Here is a 19,137-nt window from a genome sequence, read left to right as displayed (position 1 = left end):
TACAATTTAAAATCGGGCACAACTATCGGCCAACTAAAAATCAATGGTGTGCTCCTACTCTTAGACAATAATGTAAAGTTCTTTCACATTAAAATTAGGTATTTATGTATAGACAATGTAAAACTACTTACATGTATAATATTCCATCATATTCTGGTTGTATCTGTAGGCGGCGGAGAGGTCCACGCCGCCGCCGGCCCTTAGCCCAAAAAGGGCGGCAAAGGTGGCCTTACTTTGACCCTCCAGTTTGCCCAAAATTTCACTTCACACTTTGAAAAATATCTCACACTGAGAATTGACACTGTAAACGACCTTTCAGAACGCCATTTTGAGTTTGAAATTCAAATGTTTGAAATTATAGTGTCGTCACCGTTTCAGGTTGATTTCTATCGATACATTCATGATTGTTTTTCACTGAACTTATTGTTTCATCATATTTTAGACACTGATTTTATGCACATTGTTGTTAGCTTATATTGAAAAATTTATTTCGAAATGAGTCCTGTAAAAACGTTTGACATTAGTATTATTATTGCAATGGGTCGTCGTTTAATGCCTACTCATCATGAATTAACTAACTAGGCTCTTTCGAATCTAACTATTTCGAAATCTCTACGACCGACTAATTCCAAATAAAGTGGGTTTGTGCCGAGTGATTGGAGATCGTTCTGCAATGGACCCGCCTCCTCAGTTTTACAAAAAAATAAAAACGCAACTCCTCCGGAAAAGTTCAAAAAACACAAATAAGTGTCTATTTGCTGTAAGACAACGACTTGGTGGTTAATTTCAATGCACTAATGATTTTCACGAAAAAACTGTTTGACACCGTGAAAGTAGCATATAATCGGGGAAGCAACGATTGGTCGTTGTAAAGCCGATTCGTTTGGAGTAATTTCGCTGGTTTTTGGACGATTTTCCGCTGTTTGATCACCGCTTTTCCGGTTCGATAGAGGCAGGTGAGTCCATAAGTCCCTTTTCTCACGAGAATGGCTAAGTTTAATGGTTTACTAATTATAATGAGGAAGTAAATTATGAAGGTTCAGTTTTGTCTGTTATTTTTGGATACGCATAGATCGTCACGGATTATGATTCCCTTAACGGTTGCTGATAATTTGGGATAATCGCTTTACAAATAGAGCGATGAATATTTTGTTGACAAAGTTATAGGGTGTTTAATAAGCGTATGTTTAAGATATTTTACGATATTTTGATCTAATGATAGAAACTTTAAATTTTACAAGCTTTGAATTTTATACTTATTATGACTTTTCTGTGGATCTATTATTAATCACAATTGTACTATAGGTTTTAAATTCCGCGATAAGATTAAAGGATTACCACGATACACGCCAAGTGTCCAAGTGTATCGCTATACTTTTAAGTACCTACAATTAGGTAAGTATTCGTTATCAAACACTGTCCAATTTCACTTGCGTCCAAAAAAGAAACACTGTTTCCGTAATTTCACAACAATTATACCGAATTTGTAATAGTGATTGAGATACGTCCTAATCGAGCGGTAGACGATTGGGTACAGATGGCTTATTCTCGATTTTGAGGTATATTTTACGGTTGGTTCGGCCAGAATCGATGGATTGTGACAAGAGGATCAGTTTTCAGAGTCGCAAGAAGCGGACACCGCTCTCGTGGGATTGTCGTTCCGATATTTTTAATTATGTAACTGATACAGCTCTTTTATGTGCCGACACAAAGATATAATAAGCAACCGTCTGTGTTAACTAAGCTTCATTCTATTTTGAAGTTGAGAACTTGAGAAATAGAAGTTCTTATTAAAATATTTTTTAGAAGTTCCTGAAAATTCATTCACTGATTTTTGTTTTACGCCACATACATTGTAAAGATTATCTAGAGTTTTCTCATTATTCAAATTGATTGAGCGACGCAAATTTGGAAAGTCAATCTCAGGTAAATAATTTGTTGTAATCATAACTTAACTACCAATCGGAGGCTGATTAAAATTTCGTGAATTTTTTTTTACTTTAAAAATGAAAACTTTTTTTTTCATTAATTTATTGCATTGTATTTGTTCTACTCTGTTTTATAGTGAGATAATATCAGGTAAATTCACACGGCGCGAGTTTCTTACTGTCATCCGATCACCGGGCTCTGATTTAGACGGGCGGTATTAGAATTACATGCAATATTATTTTACACGACTGTGATCAAGGCTTTTTATACACATAACAAAGTATTGATAACTATTGTATCGATTGAAAACAAAAGCGGCACGGCGTTTTGATTTTTGTTGCGTAAGATACTGTATGTAGAGATCGTAAAACTTTGATGTAATTGGGAGAAGATATTTGGTTTAAATTGGTTTTATCTGGGTTAATTTTATTAACCGCATTCTTTTTAGAGGAGTAAACCGCTATTTAAATATTATGAGTCCTTAATTTTGATTTATTAATTAGGTAAGAGTGTGTGTATATTTAGCAATTACTGCAGTAATATTTCAGTAACAATCTCCGTATCATTTAAGTTCTGCCCTTCCGGAATAATGTATGTATTTCAGGATAAATATCTAGCGCAAGATTTGACACATTTTGTTTGGACAACCTAATTATATTGTTTTGGGAGAGTTTATTTTGCAAATGTTTGTTATTTTTTAATAAATATTTATATAAATAAAATCAATTTTAACTTGTTTCTCAAAAACACTATCGACACAATCACATCACTAATAGACTCTCACTACACGTCCAAAATTAAAAATCGCACAGGATTCGCAAATCGAAAATTCGAAATTTTGAAAATAGAACGCGTCTCGGTCGGGCGGACCGCGCGGCGCGCCGCCAAAATACTCTCTACGCGGCACGTGGCGACGCGGATGGAGGGTGCGTTCGGATTCATCCACCCTGTTCGTAGTGATTTTTTTTTATCTGCAAAATATTTTTTGCCAAAATTTTATTAGCCTGCAATCGTAAAAAAAAGTAATTGTATTGATATTTCTGATAGGCACAGACGACGGCATAACCACAAACCAAGCCAAACAATGTAGCATTTTATGTAGTTGAAATAGGGGTGATTTTACAAAAAAAAACTGTGGTGTCCGACTGTAATAAAACAAATGATTAGATGCGTAAATGTTTTTTTAACCTAAAGCAACAATATTAACAGTTACTTTATCGATTTCAAGCTTAAGGGTGGGTTGCACCATCTTACTTTAACTTTGACAAACGTCAAAAATCTGTCAAACTCCATACAAAATACACCAGTTAACGTTATAGTTACGATCGAAGTTAGGTGGTGCAACTTAGCCTTAATATTGAATCGTTATGCGCATGCGTATCAAGCAATTCATCTAACTCAACGAATGATGAAACGTCCAACCATTTTAATATGTTAGAATTATTCGAAGTTGTTAACGAAATCGTAAATTGCTTTACTATTTTCAGTGAGTATTTCAAAATATATTTCTAAACAAATACATACTACGATGTTACTTTATGTAATAATAAAAAAATTAATGCTGTTAACACTTGTGAAAGATTTCGCAAGTTCATTGTACCCGTAACTAATAAAAATTACACGCGCATGTTATCGATTTAACACTGGTTTAGAATGACTTTTAGTATAGAAATGTCATTTAAAATAGGTGTGTCAACATGCATGCATTTTGGTAGGTAAAAGAAATTAGTTTTATAATAAATACTTTTATGAGATAACATCATTTTTAATAGAAAGCCTGAGACTGTTACTGCGGCTGAATCGATTTGTATTTTTGGCAACATTTATGTGACACAGACTGTGTACAATGCTATCAGTCTAGGGTGTACATTCCCTGTTCTCACAATTAATTTGTATATTCAGCTTATTGTGTATGTCATTATTAAGTATCTATTAATGCTGGCATGTTTTCGTAAAGGTGCAAGTTCGTAGTCGACTGCACACAGCAGCAGCAGTAGTGACGTCGCGACACATCATTTTCTATGAAATCTTTTCAGACGACATGATTCGCTTACTACGAATGGTATTTCATGGAAATACATAGAAACCAATATTATTATCGCGACAACACGTCGTCTGCTGCTGCTGCGTGCAGTTGGCTACGAAAATAATATATCTTTAGACAAAACTCTTTAAAAATGGTGACACCATCGCACTGGTTCCGACCAATTTTACACACCCTCACTTGTTGTTACTTTAGAAGTGTAGATGTAACTTAGTAGTTTTTGGATTAACAAATAGTTACTTAGGTACCACTTTTTGTCGACAGCTGCTGAACACAGACGATTACCATTTAATTTCAAATATTTTTCATTAGTAAAATATCTGGTGCAAAATAAAATTAATTAATCATATCAAAACATAATAAACATACACAAACAAGTAACGTTATAATTTTCTACTAAAGTAAATAAATCCGCAAAAAAATAACCAGGAGCGATATCCGAACGTGCTTCTGGGCGACACTACCTATCCCTCTCCGCCCTATTTTCGCTATCAGCTATCTCCCTCCCACGATAAAATGATTACCAGAGCCAAATTGCGAATGACAATCAACGTTGCAATATTTTGAATGGATTTTTTAAGTGATATTTTTGTTCTCTCTCTTTTAAAGTACAGCGGTTTGATTACTGCAGTAAGGAGAAAATTAATGTCTTTTACATAAAAGAGTAGGTAGTTAAGTAGCTTTTATGCTAAAATGGAAAATGCAAAAAGAAAACTAGACTAAAAGAAATAAAAATTTGGTGCTGGTGTTTATAAAAATCAAAAGCAGAAACTTGTTTACTCGTATTTTGGAGATAAGTAGAGTCATTATGGCAATATCATCATCATCATCATTTCAGCCACAGGACGTCCACTGCTGAACATAGGCCTCCCCCAATGACTTCCACATCGCACGGTTGGTAGCGGCCTGCATCCAGCGCCTTCCTGCTACCTTTATCAGGTCGTCGGTCCACCTTGTGGGTGGACGTCTCACGCTGCGTTTTCCGGTACGCGGCCTCGATTCCAGAACCTTGCTGCCCCATCGGCCGTCAGTTCTGCTTACTATGTGCCCTGCCATGCCTGCCTGCGCATGGCAATATGGAAAGATGAAAATCCTTACTCACATCAATGCCAGTTATTAGTTTTTCATCAAAGCTTTAGCACAGTTTACTAGAAAAAATAGGCAGAAAGGTTTGTGCCCTTTGCAGTCTAATCTCATTGTAGAAATTGAAGCTCAATTTCTATTAATTTTCACGAAACAGTTTTGTATAAACTAAGCGCTGTGATTTATGGCCTTTGCCTGCGTTTTAGCTCAAAAAAGTTTGTAGCTACACACAAAAATGTGACTTGAGCACTGGACTTTTAGATTAATTTTTCAGTGCAAATATTTTTCTTATTTTATTTTATCTATCAAGATATCACAGATTACTATTAAGTTGCTAAATATTTTCGAAAAAAAAAACCCCGGCCAATTATTTATTTTAGTTTTGGCGCGCAAATTCAATTTTAGAGATATTTGCCGCCATTTTCGTTTGCGTTTCCATGCGTATCATTGAATCATAACATTATGTAGGTAGCTATGTTACGGTCAAAGTGATAAATGTGAAAATTATGAATAATCGCCGGTTATTATGAATAATTACCGCATGATTTGGTAAATGTGATTAATATGAGGTCATTTATGTGTGTATAAAACTAAATAGGCGGCTTAGGGGTGGCCCAAGGGCCACCCCGCCGCACCTTAACCTATTTTTCACTTTAAATCAAAACATTATGTTATAGGCATCATGGAAAAGTAATATTATGCAAGAAACATTCCAAACTCATTATGCCAAATTATATTAATATATGATATCAAAACGTTCAAAAGTTTGGCTGTACACGAGCACGTACACAAGATGTTGTTCTCTTTTATGAAATTTGTTAGTACTAAGGTTAAATTATTAAATAATGACTGTTAAATGTGATTAATTTATCACTTTTACCGCGACTGTCGGTAATTATTCATAATAACCGGTTATTATTAATAATTTTCAATTTATCACATTAACCGTAACAGCTACACTAACTTGAGTGGTGATGTATAACTCCATAGCAATGAGATGAGCCCATCAGACACATAATACGTAATTAATTACATAATATCTATTAGCGGTCGGCTAATGTACGCATTATGTTTGACAAATTGGCTGATGGGATGAAGGAATGCCTACTGAGATTACGGAGTTGATACATTTTGGGACATAAGTAAAATAAAAGACTATGTATGGCAGTTCAAGCTTTACACTATGGTACTTATTTAATAGTGGTAGGTGCGTTTTTACATCAAAAATGTACAGGCTGAAGTGCTCTTATACAAGACAGAGTTTTCATACAAAGTTTATGGAAAAGTCTTTAACTGTGCTAGTTAAAAATAAATCACATTATTCTACGTTTCGTAAACTATGTTTGCAGTTAACTTCAACGAAAAAGAGTGATTTTCAGGTTTCAGGTTACCTACCAAAACGCTACAAACTTTGTTGTTACTACTCTTAATTTATGTACCTTATATTTTAAGGTGCTTACAGATTTGTTTAAACCCAATAACAACACAATAAGCAAGGTAAATGTAAATAAATTGTTTTTCACAGGTAAACATTATTTAAATCCATCTCATTTAACTAAAGAGAAAGGAAGGCTCTTTGTTAATCCTTCACGCAAACCCTACTGGACTGATTCTGATGAAACTCAATGTTGCTGTTGGTACACGTAGGCTTTTGAAGCGATGTTTACAATGTTGAAACTTAAGGACAAATTAAGTCCTTATTTGAGTCAACTTAAAGAAATCTAGCCTCCATAAAAACAAAAGCTAGGGTTTCGAACCTATATCACCAAGTACCACCAATGTAGCACCACCTTAACGCGAATGGCACGCTTCATTTGCCCCGGCCTTTGTCAATTCCCGTCATTATGCCGCCCCGAACGTCATTAACGGGATTTATCATCGATAATGCGTGTATTAACGAAAATCATTTCATTATGGACTAGCCTTTGAGCGCCGATCCGCTCGTTTGACTTGGGAATAGATCGGGGGTTTCGTTATCTCTTTTTATTGCAAACAGTATTTTTGTAAAGATTATTAGCAATTTGAATTTCCCAAATTACTAATAGTCCCGTTAGCCCCTCGTGTTAAGCTAAATAAGCTTGTGTTACGAATGGGCTGACCACAATAGTCGAGCGCCGGTGGGATTCGAACCCGCGTTCCTCGGATCTCGAGTCGGCCACTCCGATCCTTTCACCGTTCGGATATCGTAGCTATATTTAATTTATTAGAATTCACTGCCTGCTGCTGTCTTTCCTAAGCATTATAATCCGGGCCTCTTCAAGGACAGAGTGAATAGGCGCACAAACCTTAAGGGCTTGTGATCTTCCAGAGACCAAGCCCTAACTGCTTACCGAAGTCTCTTCTCTCTAGTCTAGAAGAACACCTTCTTCAGACCCAGAGATCCCGGGTTTGATTCCCAGTGGAGGCAAAATTTTCTGCTCGGTTTGGTGGTAAGGTTATTCCAAGACCGCCTGGCTACCATCATTTTACCAAAGTCTGTCGCCTTAACTATAATGTTAAAGCATCGTTGTTTTTTTCAGTAAAGAGCTAAGGACTAGGTGGACTGACGATCTGGTGAAGGTCGCGGGAAGCGCCTGGATACGAGTGGCGCAGGACCGGTCTTTGTGGAAATCCTTGGGGGAGGCCTTTGTCCAGCAGTGGACGTCTTTCGGCTGAAACGAACGAAAGAGCTAAGATAGCCAGTTCCTCTGTGGTTGAGGATTCCGGGAGAAGCTCGCTTCCACCGTCGGCCTGATCATCAATTTCCATCAGGTGAGATGCAGGCCAAGAGCTTTAACATTGTGGGTAATAAAAACAAGTTACATACTGTTTTTATTTCACACGGTGTTTTTTTAGCCTTTGACAGGTTCTACAAATATTATTTGATATCATACTGAACCTTACTAAATTGACATAAAGCGTCTACAACAAGAATGTAGAGACCACTTAAAAATAAATTAAGATCGGCGTCGTACAATAATTTAATTATATCTTTACGCGATGGTTTTAGGGTCCATTATCGTCTGACATCGTCACGAGTTGACTTCTAATTTTGAATTATTTGGACGCGTAAATAACCAACTTAAAACGAACACAGTTGAAGAAAAACCGATTCTATTTGTATAGAGTTAGAGGTTACATTGAGTGCAAGCTTAAAGTGGTGTGGAAATTATCTGATTGGCGGGGCAACTGTCAAAATTTGAACAAAGGCGTTTCTAATGGAGCGGAACGCGCCGTGTATAGTTGTCTCTTTCTCACGGACGAGTTCTTAGGGTTCAGTGAGGAGGTTATAAGAACCATTTATATTTTTTTGTTTTGTTTTTGTGAGATGAAACCGTACTTATATGTGAATTTAGGTATAAGATTACTAAAAACAAGAAATTAATATTTTAATAATTTTCAAAACACTTTTGAAATATTTGATTTTTGGTATAATTTATTCAGCTCCTTTATGTTAAGGTACGTTTGTCACACATTGTCAAGATGCGACATTGTTTATATTCCATTATTAATGATATTCTGAAAATCATTATTTCCTCTTTATCATACCGAGAACATGGACCTATAAAAAAAGGCGGACGGAACTCGCGCTACAACAAAACTGTGACGCAAAATTTTGGCGTTTGTCTATTGTGTGAGTGAATTTAGGGATGCCATGTTAGCCAAAACATTTTACCCATTTATTTTAAGAAAAACATAGATCGGCAGATGTTACTTGGAAATGTAGACAGAATTATTCCGTGCCATTTTAAAAGGATGAAAGGTGTATGCGTTGAGGTAGGCGCGAAATTTTCAATGTTCAAATTTTCTTACATTGTTTGCAAGTCAGTGTGTCAGGGTATGTACATAATGTTGATCAAAAATGATTCACGCAGTTACAAATTACGAATCTTGTGTACATTATAATCATAATCTTATGCATCATCAATATATTATTATTATCTCTGATAGATTTTTTTTAACATACAACCTGACACTGACTTGCAATCAATGTAAGAAAATTTGAATTTCGCAGTTCCACATTTTTGGGAAGGATCAAATTTGCCTATGAAAATATATCCCATTAAAACACAATAATTATGATAAATTATTTTATTTCCATAGTATGCGTAATACATAACTAAAAAGTCCTAAAATCATTATTAATTTCCCATATTTCGGGTAATTTTCCCACGTAAATAACTGAGAACACTGGTCTTTGACGTATTATTTTTTCGAGTGAATGACGTTTGATTTCAATTAATTTCAATATTTTAATGTCGGGAAATAAGTGATTGGATTATTATTTTGCCTGTGAAATGTGATTCCTTAATTTTTGTTTGTTCGAACAGAAAGGTTTTTACACAATTTCATCACACAAGACATGTCGTATTCGTGTTGTTTTTTCGCTGCTTAAATGTGTCAACTGTGTGAAGTTTGCACTCGAAGTGGTGTAACAGGGTGTGAATGTGTGCGTGCCGGCCTGTACGTACAGGCAAGCTGGTGTATCCTAATGTCACAGTATTTTGTTGATGAGAATCCGTCCGACTTTTTTTATAGGTCCATGACCGAGAATAAAAGCCTATTATGTATTGTAAAACGTAGGCACTGTTAATTGGGTTTTCGTGTACCTCCTGAAAAAAATGACTGGCTTATTAAGAAAATTAGTATTTATGGATTGTTATGTAAGTTACATAAGCAGAGAATTAATTGACAAGAGTGATTTCTCCTGAAGAAAGATACCTATGTCTACTCTTATGGTGTAATGCGGGACGCCGTAAACCGGACTTCATGTGAAAACACGTCATATTTATGTAACTATGTTTGAAATTTTAATTACAAATTCGAGTGGATCGGTTTTTTTCGGGACACTGCAAACGGAATGTTCATGTGAACGTTGATATTAAAACACTAATGTCCGTTATCACCATCAATCCCTAATTTTTAAATGACAAAATGTCTGTAGTGTGATATGTCACCATATTATTATGGGTCACTTAAAAATAAGGGATTGATGGTGAAAACGGGCATTATACTACTAAACGGGATCCTGCAAGAAACAGTTCCTCTAAAAAACGGGATGCCTCCGTGGAAAGAAAATCAAAAATCAAAATCAAAAATCAAAGCGACAAAATGTGCGTTGTGTTAAATTGTTATAAATGACGAATCTTTTTCTTTCAAGTAAGTTTTGTACCTAAAATATTGTATATTTGTTAGCCTTAAAAGTTACACCAAAAGACGGGTAATTTTATCCAGATTCCAAAAATGTGACTCGATAGTATGTAACGGTAATAATGATAAGCTATTTTAGGGAAAATGCACATAGGTATTTTTTTTTTATCCCGCGGGAAAGGGGGGGGGGGGTCACGGGCACTTCACGCATTAGCGCCTTCCCGCCGCAGATCGCGTGAGGGGTTTGTTTTATTTACAAATAAATTGTACGGAACCCACATTGATTCAGACTCGGGCTTGCCTACTTTTTTACATCGCCTTGATGATGAATTACGTTTTACGTAAGCCACTAAATTTTACATAACACTATTTGTTAATCAAGATTAACATATTGACTTCTTTTCCTACTTAGTTGTGTTGTACTACCGTGTTTTAGAAGTCGGTTTAGTATGTGGTACTCTAATTAGGAAGGTACAGTGTACAGTCAAGCATACATGGTGGTATTTTATGTAGGTAGCTGTAATAAAGGATTTTGCAATACAAAATTAAATGTATAGTCTGACCTTTACTTCTTAATTATTAAAACATTTTGCTGAAAAGGTATTCTATTCTATTTTATTTTCATGGCATACATATTTTTCAAAAATCTATACCTACTATTATTATAAAGCTTAAGAGTTTCTTTGTTTGAACGCGCTAATCCCAGGAACTACCGGACCGATTTCTAAAATTCTTTTACCGTAGGATACGTATGTGATCCCTGAGTGCTATATGCTATCCCCCTTACTAATAAAAAGTTACGCAGTTGTTGATCACTGTTTTAAAATGACATTTCCATACTAAACGTCACTTTAAAACACTGATCAATGAGCGTATAAGTTTTATTAGTAAAGGGGTATGCGTGTATCACGGGCGAAGCCAGGGCGGACACATAATTTGAATGCTGAAAGCACATCATTTGATGTGTTCAAATAAGCATAGACTGTAGGCCAAATCCTCCATTTGGCTATGGTAAATTGGAGAGGGTCGTGCTGGTCGATGAGAATAAATGAGCTGATGATGATGATTTTCAACAACAAAAAACTGATATACTGTCAAATAGGTACACACCCTGTATAATACAATCCATCTACAAATCTTTCATCCCGTATACACCTCAATCAAAACCAGTAGTCATCACTTTCAATCGGTCCGGCAAAAAACTGGACACTTCCGTCCCGGTTCTGGTCCCGGCGCGTGTCCAACGCGATGACTGGCGGGACGGGGTGAGAACGGCCATATTTTTTGTGTTGAGGTTAGTAGAGGACATGATACGGGAAGAATATTTATCAATCTATGATTCGGTATCAAGTGGTTGAAATAAGAGATTAATGCCGGTTTTCACCATCAATCCCTAATTTCTAAGTGACCCCTATGACAACAAAATTCTTGTTAAATGTTACTATAGGGGTCACTTAAAAATTAGGAATTGATAGTGAAAACAAGCAAAATAGAATTTCCTAAGGTGGGGAACCCACGATCTTTCACTTGTCGGGCGACTGCTCTCAACACCTGAATTACTTAGATATTAGAAATATACTAGGTATAGAAAGGTCAAGACGAACCCTTTCCTTCCCACCTTATGGAAAACTCGACTTTTTCTAGTTTATTTAAAAATTTAGATTGAGGGCGACCTTAGAAAATTAATAAAATTTACTGATTATGTTACCCTTTTTATGTTTATGTTACGGCTAAAGATAGTTGTGAACATAAACTTAAGATTAGCCGGCTAAACTTAAGTTTATCTTCGAAAAGCAGCTAAAGTTCGATAGCATGTTAGTTTGCGTCGTGATATTCCATCTTTAGCCGGCTAATGTGCACATTAGCCAAAACGAAACGGCTAAAAATGTATTCGAAGGGCGCGCCAGGCCGGCGGAGGGCTTGAGGGGACGGTGGGGAGACAACGCGCGCGCAGTTTTATTTTGTTTTATTTTGTAATTTTACTTAAATACCTACAGAAGATTCAATTGTAATGACCAAATGGTTCCTTATTATTTTATTTTAATGATTAGGTAGATATTGTTTTAAGTGATTAATATTTTGTTATAATTGTAATTTTGAATACCTACATAAAAGTATGTGTAATGAAAGTGATTATTTAACACGTTCCGCTGCGGTAACAGCACATACAGTAAAGGTGGAATTCATTCATATTATGGCAGTACGGGTCTCGCCGTAATCAATCTAAAAATCACTACGGCAACAACCGTCGATTTTACATTAGAGTTTCATAGAGAGCAGACTTGTTGTTGCAAAATATTGTGAACAACAGTACGGGTATAGGTGTATGAAACATTTATGTGAAGATTGTTAGTGTCATAGTGGACTGGAGTACAGCGTCGGAACGTGTTAATAAAGTTTTCGTGTCAAAATAGTAAACATAATTACATTGTTTCCTTTTCCATTTCCTTCTACATTTTTAGCCAAGGGCCTGCGGTTACACTTAAGTTTAGCCGGCTAAAGATAGAAGAAACTAACATTAGCATCTCGTCGAAGATAAACTTAAGTTTAGCCGGCTAATCTTAAGTTTATGTTCACACCTATCTTTAGCCGTAACATTTATATTACTGACCTGATATCAATTAGCCTCCATTGCAGGAGCACAACCCTTTCCAATTTACCAAAGGTAAATGGAGGATTTGGTCTACATTCCCACGCTGACCAGACCAGGGTTGGGAAGACCCTAAGAGATTAGCATGTACGTATTTGACACTTAATCCACGATTCTGTTCTAGAACTAGCGGCCGCCCGCGATTTCGTACGCGTCCCGTTTTACCCGTTTCGTAACATCTTTTCTTAGCGGATGCCTACGTCACCACATCTACCTGCATGCCAAATTTCAGCCCGATCCGTCCAGTGGTTTGGGCTTTGCGTTGATAGATCACTATGTCAGTCAGTCAGTCACCTTTGAGTTATATATTAGATACACGGCTTAATTTTAAATTTGTAAGAAGCGAAGGATCTTATACTTTGTCGAAAAACATTGTAACACAATCCATTGTACCAATTCTCAGTAGATACACTTGGGAGTGCCCCAACAAGTACTTTTCCACGCTCTCCCAAGGAACCCCGGCGCAATCCACACCGTCGACCGCAGCCACTTCCCTGGGAATACGAGCACTTTCTTGCTTTCTTTGTATCAAATACGATTCATTGATGAGTTCTGGTTGTGTCATTTAGTAGTCATAAGATACGGGTATTGTTACACTCGTATAATTATAGCAAGACAAAGTTAAAGTCAAATTGATTGAATACAAATAATTTATTTCATTCATGCATGGTAAGTATGTCTTTCAGTAGTGTAGAATACTTAGGATCACCTAGGTCCTTTCTAGGGCACTGGCATCAGACTTTCTTGTCTAGTCAGAGCGTAAGTCAAATTTTCTATTCATATAATAATATGACAAATAATCAGAGAAATACGCAGTGGAGATTAAAATGAACTGATGATAATGAAACGAATTGAAAGTTAGTTAATTGAGTTAATGAATGTCATAGCTTGTCGTTGCCATAAAAAACACATGAAAAAATCGCGTTTGGACAGCTTTAAAAGTATGTCAATAAATGAGGGTTTTCGCGATTGAAAAATCCGCCAGATGGCAGGACGTGGATGTGGGGTCTGACTGCTGCGTGATTGGTGGATTTTGATATATCTGTCAATGTCATGTCAAAAATAACCAATGATGCAACATTTGGACCTCGCGTCTACGTATTGCAATCTGGCGGATTTTTCAAGCGAAAACCCTCATTGGTTGAAGTCAACTGACAAATTGCACCAAAATTATAATCTAAAGGCACTATCAAAATATGATTTACATGCTTATTATCACATTTCTCACGTGCCAATTCCTGGATTACCGGGTTCGATTTCCATTTCATCTTCCCACAGGAAGGCGCGGCACACCTGGACGCGCAAAAACGCGCGCGCGCGCAGTTTCGCTTTCTGTGCGCGTGACTAAGCGCGAGCGAGCTAGTGAGAAACGTCAGATTTGTTTTTTTTTGCGTGTAGAAATGGGAATTTATTTCCAGATAATTAATGTGGAGAATAAAAGATGTTGTTCCTGACTATGCTTAAAGGAACAGTGAGAAAGATCAAACTTCGGAAAGTAATAAGATTCCTAAGTAAAATTGACTACAAATGGAAAAAACTAACATTAGGTACAACAATAACAATAATATAACAAATTATTCTCTTCTTCGTCTTGTGGTGTCGACAACAAACCTACATTGTGTCAGCCCAAAATTCTGCTACAAGAGTGACGTTTCAGTAGCATTCAATCTTCCTGCGTGCAGTTATTTGCTAGTATCAATTGATGATAATTATGTTTAACTATTTTGGTTTTCTTACTAGATTGATTCCTACCAACACAATTTTAGTTTTGAGCTAAACCTTGATTTCTTTTAATAGGTACCTTATTTAATTCTAACTAATTAATGTGTTAACTTCTGTCTCTACATGTGTCTTCATAAACGTTTTATCTATCTCTCGTCTTCCGAAGTCCGAGTGACTGCCCGACATCCGAGTACAAACACATTCTAAACGCAGACGCAGCTGAATGAGTTAGTTTCACCGCGGCGCGTGAATGACGCGTTTTTTGTGCGCGTACACTTGCCCAAATCGCTGTGAAATTAGTTGGGCCGCCGCCGCTTGTGATCTCGTGTGGGATGGGGTGCCAGTGACAGCGGGCAGTGATGACGAAAAATAAAAACATTTTAGGCTGAGTTACACCTTAACTTTAACCGTAACTATAATGATAGCCGGTATTTTTGTATAGAGTTTGACAGATTTTTGACGTATGTTATTATAGTTAAAGTAAGATAGTTATTTGATAATGTACAGGCAAAACGAGACTATTCCCACCGCTGTAACTCCTGTGTAGCCAGGATCTACAGGGGAAAGTTAGACTGTCATTGGATCCGCAACGAAATAAATGTAAATAACTACAATAGTAACGTCCAAGTTGACCTACTTAGGTGGAGCTGGGCCATTTTATTTCTGGCGGTCATGAATCTGCCTTTTTCGTTTTAAAACATCTAGCACAGGCACTTATCTTGAACTTGAACAAACAAGTAATAAAGATTAATTATTTTTTATGCCTCAGATACACCTACTTAACTTTAAACATTGGAGTTGAAGTTTGACAGACTTTTGACGTTTGTTAAAGTTATAAAGTAAGATGGTGCAACCCAGCCTTAAAACTTAGGTAATAAAGTTAACCTTTAACTGGTGACCTGAAGTCAACAGTGCGTATTTGGTGAGGTGACGTTTAAGAGACGTCAAAGAAAAACTAATGTACAAAAAAATTGGCTAACGTAAAATAAGTTTGAGGCCAAGAATTTCGTAACTTATATAGTTGTCCAAATAATATAAAAACATGGTTTAAAAAAACATTAGTTTTTGGTACAAAATCAGTCTTTATTTGAGCAAGGTACTTTTCATTAAAAAAAAAGTTAGACACCTAAAATGGGCATACTAGCCCCCAGAAATACACTTTGGGACCTTCCTAATCATCATTTTTAGATAGTTTAGATACTAATCAACAAAACTCAGCAGGTAAAGCTATCCTAAGATAAGAAATTAAAAAAACTACAATCATCAAATATCACTTACTAGAAACGTTCACGTCTACAGACATCACAATTTTGCTTGCAGCAATTTAGGCACATAGGTTTATCATAATAAGTTCTAGTGAACCTAGTACATTTTATTACATGGCTAAGACAAATGGCACATGTTCTTTTAACCCCAGGATGGTTTTGGGACGAGGCAGAAGTCGGTCTAGGTGGTAATTCATCAACACCAACTGAACGCAGCTCGCGGGGTAGGGTAGTCATTATAAGCCTCGAGTTTCAATTGAGGTATAACTAAAGAGCTATCCAATGATAATAAGAAGCTGCCCCTAGTTACCTTGTTAGTATTGTCGCAATCACTGTTTAAGACGTAAGAATTTATTCCTGAAAAATATCGACTGAGCTAAGCTATAGAATATGATTATACATAGGCCAATAAGTATGTTGAATAGTTGAAACACTTTGTTCCATCTCATCCATCAACCCCTCCTATTTCGTCAGGACACTGTTATTCAATGGTGGAGGTGTTGATTTCATATCCAGATTGCTCAGAATTGGTAACATGCAGACTTTCTAAAACGAAGTCAGGATCGCCTATATCGTCGTCAAAACTACTACACTCGTCGTCGTTCTCTGTTAGAAGCTCCTGTATTATACCTCGCTGACTAAGAACCCTTCTTCTTTTGGCAGACCTCTTTTGTTTATCGTGAGACATTCTATAAAAGATAATAACAATACATTACCACCGCTGTGACGTCCCTCAAACACTATGAAGTTGTGTAAACTAACTGTGAGGTGACGAACAACAGACACATAGGTAAAATACACATTAGCACTGACCTGACGTCTGTGAGACGGCGAAAGCTCCACACAGGCAACACAGGAGACCCTGAGCTCTTGCGCCCCCTACTGAGCGAAAGTATATGGCAAACGCGGAAGGTACTAAAACGCACGGGGAGAAGCGACAAAAAGGCGGGGAGATAAATAAAAAAAACGAAACGCGGTGTCTGAGAGACGGGCAGGTCACCAGTTAAAGGTTAAAAGGCTTAGAAAATCAAATTCCTTCACTAAATTCTGGTTTATTAAAGTCAGGAAAGATAAAGCTCTAACAACAACAGTATTTTAACCTCCAAGAAAATTATCAAATTAAAATACCGGTGCCATTTTTTTTCAGATAATCAGCCCATTAATTCGGTACGAATTCTATCCATGATCCCAAAAATAACTTTCATATCCGTCCCGCTACCACTGTAACCCCGCCTTTACTTATATTTATACTAGTCGTGCACTGTCGTCTTTAGGCGAGTCATTAAAAAAGAGGCTTTCAATCTCAGTGAGAGTCCAGTGAAATATCTAGAGACCACAAACTGACCCGCGCACTAAACGTTACATTCATTTTGATCGAATCGTTTTGGGCTATGTTTATGTACAGTCGCAGAATGAAAAGGTTCGTCACCTTAGGCCCAGTTTTTTGATTCGTAGTTAAAATAACAAATTGTTAAATTTTGCTACTAATGGTTAAATATTAACAAAATGTTAACTAATAGTTTAAAAATGTACTAAAAGTCAAGCTAACCATTGTTCGAAAAACATTTTTCTCTGATATTTAACCACTTGTCATTTGACATCTGTCAAATTTGACTATTGGTTATTTTAACTACGAATCAAAAAACTGGGCCTTAGTGTCGGTTTTCGCTTGCACCAAAGAGTCAAACCTGCCAACATAACAGTGCAAGAAACAGTGCTGCTAACATTTAAATAAATATGACGTTTGCTGATGAATAAGGTTTTGCTTGTTTATTTTTCTATCCCATCAGTGCAATGCAATGATGACATTGACCAATTGACAATAGTTTTTTTATTTAATAGACATAATAATGGCAGGTTGAACCAACAAGAAGGTTTTATTTATCAATCATAATAATCTTCTTGACAAGATAAATCGTCAAACAACTTTGATCTCAATAATTTTGAACTTTACTGACGAACAGTTAAAGATTATTTTCTCTAATTTGAGATTATTCTGTAGCATAGTTTCAAAAGGTAATATGTGCTCGCGATTCGTTGAAGGAATCAATTTGAAAACTGACGAACCTTTTCATTCCGTGACTGTACATCTGTTGATACTCTTGACACTGCATTTTAGGGCTAAAAGACTCTACGCTTTTTAGCAAGTCAGTTTCTGATTATAATTGATTGCATAAATGTAACCTCCTGAACCAGTTTGGCTAGCGTAGAAAGTGTAAACAAACAATCCTCCATTTGTCTCTGGTAAATTAGAGAGGGTCTTCTTCCTGCATTCAAGACTATATTGGTAGTTATGATGACTTAAATATACCATTACATGCAATACGACAAATAGTTTTTAAACATTTTTGTATGTTAATTATTTTCTGAATTTCGCTTCTTCTTCGTTTAGTTTGAAATGGTAGTCTAAAGTAATAAAAATGAAGATTAGCCTAACCATTTGTCTCCTGGCACCATTAACACCAACTAAATTTACTAAAAGACCTTGATTCCTGTAAATCAGTGGTTCTTAACCTTTAAGACACGAGGGACCATTTTACCAAATTTCTGTCTTGTCAGGGACCACTTATATTTTTTTGAAAATCCTATGAAAGGGGAGGTCGATTTCTCTCCCATTGTGCACCGTTTGCGTTGTGTTGACTCGACTCATCATGTCACGTCACTTGTTTATTACGATGTCTTCGCGGACCACTTGGAATGCCTCCAGGGACCACCAGTGGTCCGCGGACCACCGGTTAAGCACCACTGCTGTAAATTATAATATTAGTATTAATTCAGGACTCACCATCGCCTCCCTGGTTGCTGCTGTGCGCGTGGTACTGCTCATCTGCAAAGTCGTACTCTACGTCAGATCAGACACATCTGCTCTCAATAATCATACTTCTTTCTTATGGCAATCTCAAAATGTCAGGGACAGCAGACATAGGATGAGTTGCACCACCTAATCTTGACCGTTAACTTTGACGATAACGGGTGTTTTTTGTATGAAGTTGACGTTTGTCAAAGTTAAAGTAAGATGGTACAACTCAGCCTTAGAGTGTATTTTGTCAAAGCACTGCGAGCACAGGTCAGTGCTGTCACTGGTTTGTGTGGAATAGCAGTGATTGCAGTGCTATATCGGAATAGACCCAAAATATCAAGGACAGATCCTCACGTTGGTCCGAATGCTACTCGTCCAACGTGTAAATCTAGAAAATAGTATTGGCACCACAGATTGGCACCAAAGTATGGATAACTATTTTCAGTCCAAGTTGGACTAGTGATATTGGGACCAACGTTGGGGCCAACGTGTTGAGCCGGCCAAATAATTAAAT

General features: G+C 36.7%; 1 protein-coding gene across 3 annotated transcripts in view; it reads right to left on the bottom strand.

Moving 5' to 3' along the window:
- sv (paired box protein shaven) overlaps positions 1-19,137 on the bottom strand; it is a 114,571-nt gene that overhangs the window by 58,107 nt on the left and 37,327 nt on the right. For 2 of the 3 annotated variants that reach the window (XM_028322720.1, XM_028322721.1), the window contains exon 3: positions 18,609-18,665. In XM_028322720.1, coding sequence (XP_028178521.1) covers positions 18,609-18,665 — 57 coding nt within the window. The remainder of the gene's footprint in view (positions 1-18,608; positions 18,666-19,137) is intronic. The other variant, XM_028322722.1, reaches the window with a different exon arrangement.

The sequence above is a fragment of the Ostrinia furnacalis genome, unplaced genomic scaffold, assembly GCF_004193835.3.
Source record: "Ostrinia furnacalis isolate ACB-3 unplaced genomic scaffold, ASM419383v2 OfSCF7708, whole genome shotgun sequence".
Classification (NCBI taxonomy): Eukaryota; Metazoa; Arthropoda; class Insecta; order Lepidoptera; family Crambidae; genus Ostrinia; species Ostrinia furnacalis.
Note: the sequence above shows the minus strand (reverse complement) of the source record. Positions and strands in the feature narration are given on the sequence as shown.